Source organism: Sorex araneus, chromosome 3 (assembly GCF_027595985.1).
Source record: "Sorex araneus isolate mSorAra2 chromosome 3, mSorAra2.pri, whole genome shotgun sequence".
Lineage (NCBI taxonomy): Eukaryota > Metazoa > Chordata > Mammalia > Eulipotyphla > Soricidae > Sorex > Sorex araneus.
The window spans coordinates 150,253,792-150,259,827 of record NC_073304.1 but is presented as its reverse complement, the minus strand read 5'-3'; the positions used below and the strand labels follow the sequence as shown (position 1 = coordinate 150,259,827).

The window sequence follows — 6,036 nt, the reverse complement described above, 5'->3', positions numbered from 1 at the left end:
ATACTGAATTATTGTATGTATTATTTTTGGATCACAATTTTGACAAAAGTCTAGTCTCTGTTGACCACAATACAATTCATGCCTGTAATCATTTTAAGGTAATTTTAATCCTCCTTTCTGGTAGTTACTATTCTTTTGTCAGAATCTGAGTTAGTTTTTATTTCATTTTGTTTATTTGCTTTGCTTCTCTAGTTTCTATAGAGGAGTAAAACCATATGATATTTGTTCTTAGATTATTTCACTTAATATGTCTCTATAGGTTCATTTTACCATTTCTAAAGTTTCACCTCCTTTATAATATATATAAAACACATTACAATGAACATAAGATGCATATATATTTTTGAATTATTATGTCTGTATGCTTCTGGTAAACATCCACAAGAAGAATAGTTGGATTATTTGATCCCACACTGTGAGGGCTACAGAAACAAGTGAAATAATACAGCCAGAAGGATCCACTGTTTATTTTAAAATCTTATCTCCACCCCCAAAAGGCACACATAGTAATAAAAAAGAAGCATTGTGTATATAGTAAAGATGATGAAAAATTGCAGAACATAAAAGTATATGTCCTATCTTACAGCTGTTATTCATGACTGTGGGTTGGTTCACCTACACCAGATATTTTGGCTAGAAGAAAATCTGAATATATATAAAATCTTAGAAAAACATCTCTGCTTTTAAATGGTAATCATTGCTTACAATACAATGTAAGAAAACATTGTGTAAGCAAAAGATAGCCCTTCTTGACTTGACTGTACCTCATGTGATTTTAGAGTAATATTTCTGCCCTACATTATACTGTCTTCAAGAACTCCAACATGTTAGTTGAGCGTGTGCTGTAAGGTCATCAGGATGCTGAGCTCATGACAGGAATGTAGCAAAAAAAGCATTAATCCAGTTGTTCTTATAGTTCATTTCTTGCTATCTTTTATTCACTAAGCAGATTTTGGATGTTTTGGATATTATTCTTCACTGGATATTTTTGTAAAAAATGATGACCTTAATCCTCCCAACAATGCAGGAAAGATTCAATTATCACCATTTTGTAGATGAGTAAATTAATACTCAAATTGGTTATAAGGGCCACATAGTTGCTGGGATGTTTGAGTCAACTCTGACCAACCTTGTCTTCATGGTGTAGAGTTACTTCTCTCTTTGAGGTGATTTCAGTTACTTTAAGTTACGGTAACAGCCCTCTTTTATGAACAATCTGATAAGAATCCAAGGCAAAGAGAACGGTAGGGTCTTGAATTATCTTTTCCACCATCTTCACATTTTCTGGGGATGAAATTAATAGGGTATATAGAAAGAATGAGAATAAGATTATGTTTCTTCATAGTCCAGAAGCAGACATTTAAGCAAGACACTCCCACACTTCCTAGGTGATTACAAGGACAGGCACACAGGGAGGGAGCTGCCTGCTGGAATGTTAACCTGGGTGATGAACCAGACAGATGCCAACTGATTGTCTCATGGTCTTAGCCAGGCCCAGGAGCCTTTATATAAAGATTTCCCTCTGTCCAGATTCCTTAGCCTGAATGACTGCTTACCTGTGAGAAGGGTGAGTATAGGATTTTTGGTCTTGGGACTGGGGAGTTGTGGGGAGGGCAATGATGCTCAAGCAGTGACCAGATTCACAAAGTTGAGACAATTAGGGGAGAAGATTGGGAAGAGGAAGAAGAGTGGTGTCTGAGGGAAGTCTGGTGATCCTTTAGGGAATATCTGTGAAGATCATGTGAGGAATCTGGATATTGGGGCTAAATATATTTGCCTTTGACTTGGTCCCGTCCTGAGGCATTATTTAGCTCATTTGACAATTCTCTCTGGAAAAGTTTCAGACTAATTTCCTTCTGGTGAGCAATTGTTTCTGGGAGATTACTATGCCAAAGAGCATATATACCCTTGAATCATCATGTTACCACCTTTATGATTTTTGGAGATGAAACTAATAAAGTATACATATACAAAGTATACCTTATTATATATAAGATCTATTTCCATATATATTTAGATATTTTCTCTTGGATAATGGATTTGTCTTTCACTTGAAGTATTTTCAATATTTAAGGAGCATATTGAGAAGTGATTTGTTGGGGGAAAATATCACTGTCACTGTCACTGTCATCCCATTGCTCATCGATTTGTTCAAGCAGGCACCAGTAACGTCTCTCATTGAGAGACTTATTGTTACTGTTTTGGGCATACCCAATACGTCGGGTAGCTTGCCAGGCTCTGCCGCGCAGGCTCGATACTCTCGGTAGCTTGCCGGGCTCTTCGAGAGGGGTGGAGGAATCGAACTCGGGCCGGCCTCGTGAAAGGTGAACACCCAACCACTGTGCTATCGCTCCAGCCCGGAGGAGAATATACTTAAATAAAATCCCTTACTTTGCTCTCTTTGGACTGCTAATACAAACTGAGGATTTAGGGAACACACAGGTGAGGAGGTTGGCCTCTGTTCCCCATGGATACACAGGAATGTATCACTGATGTTCGTGCTGTGGAGAAGTCACTCTGACTAGATAGCTGGCACCTTCTGAATTTATCCCATCTTATAACACCAAACTGCCTCTCTAAGGCTTGCAGTGAACATTCCTGAGGTAGCAGACATTGTTCCACTCCTGGTGACTAATACCAGCAACCTGTTTTGGCAAGTTGCCATGTTGTTTTGGAACTTTGCCAAGGCAGGTTTGCTTGCTTGTGTATGGTTTCTGTTTTGCTTTATTTTATTGTATAAGGTTCTGGGGATCTATCTAATCAAATTCATTTAGGAAAAATAGAATATAGAGAAGTGAGCATTTTATGTTGGGTTAGGACTGCTCAGTAACTGACTGGATCTTTTAGTTTCCAGTGGATAATTTGAGTATAAAAGGTGCCCAAATGGGATTCTCATTTTACATATTTGCACATATGCGTGCCCTTCCAGTATGTGTGCAGAATAGCCAAGCTCATGGGTGCTGAGTCCCCACTTTAGGTTACCCATAAACTCTGGAGCAGGGTCTTAACTACTTTTCTGAGACTTCTTTCAACAAGTACTTCGATTTTTGAGCAGTGTTGGTATTCGCTTGTCACCAGCGCCCTCTTATGCTCAACTCTGGAATCTCCCCCTCTGCGCCCCACCCCTCCCCATCACCCAGGTTAACCAGCAGCCCTGGCTGTGCCTTTGAAGTCCCCAGATCAACTCTGTCTGGTCGTTTGGAAGGTCCAAGACAGGGGTCTTTGGGCAGTGATGACTAATCTTGTGTCCTGTTAACTCAGTAAGAACTTCTGGGGAAAGGTTGGGCTGGGGTCCGGGAGGGGAGGAGGAAAGGATCTGGAAGAAGAGGAATGCCTTCCAGCCTTCCCCGCGGGACCCTCCTCCCCCGACACCACCCCGCGTTCTAACCCTGATCTTTTCACTCGCAGGTCTTGTTCTCCCGCCTCCATCAGAACCATGTGTGAGCAGCAGCAGGTTACGTGCTGCCTGCCGCTGCCCCAGTGCTGTGTGAAGGGCTCCTACTTCTACCCTTCCCCGTCCCCCTACGCCAACAGCCAGGTGTTGGTCCAAGCTCCGTGTGAGATGCAAGTGATGGAGTGCCCTGCACCATGCCCTGTTCAAGTATGCCAGGCTCCATGCCAGGCTGGGACCACCAAGGTGAAATGCCAGTCTTCAGGCCAGGCTAAGACCACCCAGGGGAATGGCCAGACCTCAGGCCAGTCTATGACAGCTCAAGGGAAGTGCCAGCCTTCAGGTTCCTACGTGCAATGCCAGGCTGCTGGCGGGACTGGAATGTCTTACGTGCCAAGTGGAGCTCCAGGAGCTCTGCAGACCTGCTACGTGGGATGCGCTCCAGTTTGTTACACAGAAACGTGTTTCGTGGAATGTCCAGCTCAGACCTACGTGCCCTACGCAGTTCCCCAGGCGGTCCCGAATTACGTCACATACTCCCCGATGTGCCAGCCTCAGGGGAGATTTTCCACTCAGGGCCAGTATCAGGGCTCCTACGGCGGCAGCGGCTGCGGGGTTCAGTACCCATCCCGGATTTCCTACAGCAACTGCGCGCCCCCGTGCCAGCCCCAGGCGTCCTACGGCAGCCGCGCGCCCCAGCTGCAGTCCGGGCCTTCCTACAACGGCTGCGCCCCCCAGTTCGGGTGCGGAGGCTCCTACAGCAACTGCGCCCCCCAGCGCGCATCCCGGGCTTCCTGCGGCACATATGCACCCCAGTACTCGGGTTACCCCGAGCAGCGCCGCTCGCAGAGCGCCAGCAGGTGCCTCCCCGCGCGCCGGCTGCAGCCCCCCTACCGCAGCTGCTCTCCGCCGCGCCGGGCTCAGCCCTGCTACGGCAGCTACCTGCCCCCCGGCTGCTCCTCGGGCTCCTCCGCCAACTACTGCACGCCACCCCGCCGCTCCGAGCCTATCTACCACAGTGGCTGTGCTCAGCGCCCCTCCCAGGGCAGCTCTCAGCGATGCGGACCCAAGTGCCGAATCGAGATCTCCTCCCCGTGCTGTCCCAAGCAGGTGCCACCCAGGAGGTGCCCAGCTCAGATCCCGCCCATCGGACGCTGCTCGGCGAGTTGTGCTCCACGTTCCTCCTGGGGCACCTCCTGCCCGGAGCTGAGACCGTGCGCAGGGCCGCGGCCACTCCCGAGCTTCCGTCCCTCGTGGGGGCAACAGCAGTGCTCGGAGCCGTCGGTGCAGCGAGGCCCGGTTCCAGCGCCCCGTCTGCGCCCGCGCCCGCAGCGGTGCCCGAGCCCAGAGTTCCGCCCGTGCCCGCCACCCCGGCGCCTCTCGGAGCCCTGTTTGTATCCCGAGCCCGCTCCCCGCCCGGCCCCGTGCCCAGCCCCGCGGCCGCGGCCTCGCCCGGTGGTGTGTGGGCCCGAAGATCCGTTCCCGCTCCCGGAGCCCTGCGAGCGCCGCGAGCCCCCTTCGCTCCCGGAGCCGGTCCCCCTGCCGGCGCCCTGCTCCAGCCCCGAGCCCTGCCCCGAGCCCCGGCGGTGCTCCAGCCCGTGCTCGGGCCCCGCCGCATCTCCGCGCCCAGGAGATGCAGGCTGCCGGGAGTCCACTCCGTGCCACCTGGACACCGAGGCCCCCAGCTGCGGCTCCGGTGGCTATAATCAGTGGCACGAGGGGAGTGGTAGCTTCGGACCCTGTGAAGACTTTCCGGAGCCTCGGGGGCTGAGCGGTTGTGGAGACCAAGGAGGTGCCAGTTTCGGAGCGAAAGGCGGAGCCGGTTTCAGAGCGAAGGGAGCCTATTTCTAAAAGAAGCTGGCGAGAAACCCTCCCGTGACAGGCAGCCCCAATTTCCAATGTGCTTGTTTGATCGTTCAAACGCACTAGGAGGTTCCCTGCGGCAGAGGTGAGGTTCCAACTCCTCTGCATACCATCCCAGGAACCATACCATCCCACCTGTATGTCAGGCTTCTCTCCTGGCTCTCATCAGACTGCTCTTGGCAAATATCCTTCCTCATAGTCAGACCAGTCTGACCAGCAGAGCACTTCTTGGGTGTTCCCAGCACACGCCTTCTGAATCTCTGCTCCGGAGCTTCTGTCACTCTTTTGCCCTGCACGGCCACCTCATCGCCAGTTCATACATCAGAAATCCAGCCCATCTTTCAAAGCCTCCTCTTGGGATCATTTTCCTTACCCCCAGACCTACCGCAGGAGCGTGTATGGATTTCCTAGAACTCAAAGAATTCGCTATACTATTAGGCAACTGTCTTGCAACATTTCTGGAATTGTTTCCTGTGCCAGGAATGTTTGTCTCATTCGGCACACTAAGTTGAAAATGTCCAGTTGCATGGAGTCACAATATCCCTAAAATCCTCTGCACTTCCTGGCATGCAAAGCTCCTTAGCAAGATTTGTGTGTTGGTAGCTTGAACCATAGCATATCGTGATGGAAACCCAAGCGCCCTGGACATGTCATGTAACAATAAGTCATAGAACAATAAATGTCATTCTACCTCCGCAACTAAGTCCTGTGAGGTGTCTTAACTCCACTTTCTAGACTCTTTGGAATTAAATCCTATGAGATATCTTTATATCACTTTCTTG

General features: G+C 49.6%; 1 protein-coding gene across 1 annotated transcript; it reads left to right on the top strand.

Annotated features, from left to right (window-relative positions):
• Positions 1-3,436: 3,436 nt before the first annotated feature.
• On the top strand, positions 3,437-5,824 carry KPRP (keratinocyte proline rich protein). The gene is made up of 2 exons (XM_004618150.2): positions 3,437-3,761; positions 3,801-5,824. The coding sequence occupies exons 1-2, from the start codon at positions 3,437-3,439 to the stop codon at positions 5,240-5,242; spliced, it is 1,767 nt and encodes a 588-aa protein (XP_004618207.2). The 3' UTR covers positions 5,243-5,824.
• The last annotated feature ends 212 nt before the right edge of the window (positions 5,825-6,036 follow it).

Coding starts and splice junctions, on each gene's coding strand:
- KPRP (XM_004618150.2), top strand. CDS start 3,437: ATGTGTGAGCAGCAGCAGGTTACGTGCTGCCTGCCGCTGCCCCAGTGC. Junction 3,762..3,800: donor CGTGCAATGCCAGGCTGCTG/GCGGGACTGGAA, acceptor GTGGAGCTCCAG/GAGCTCTGCAGACCTGCTAC.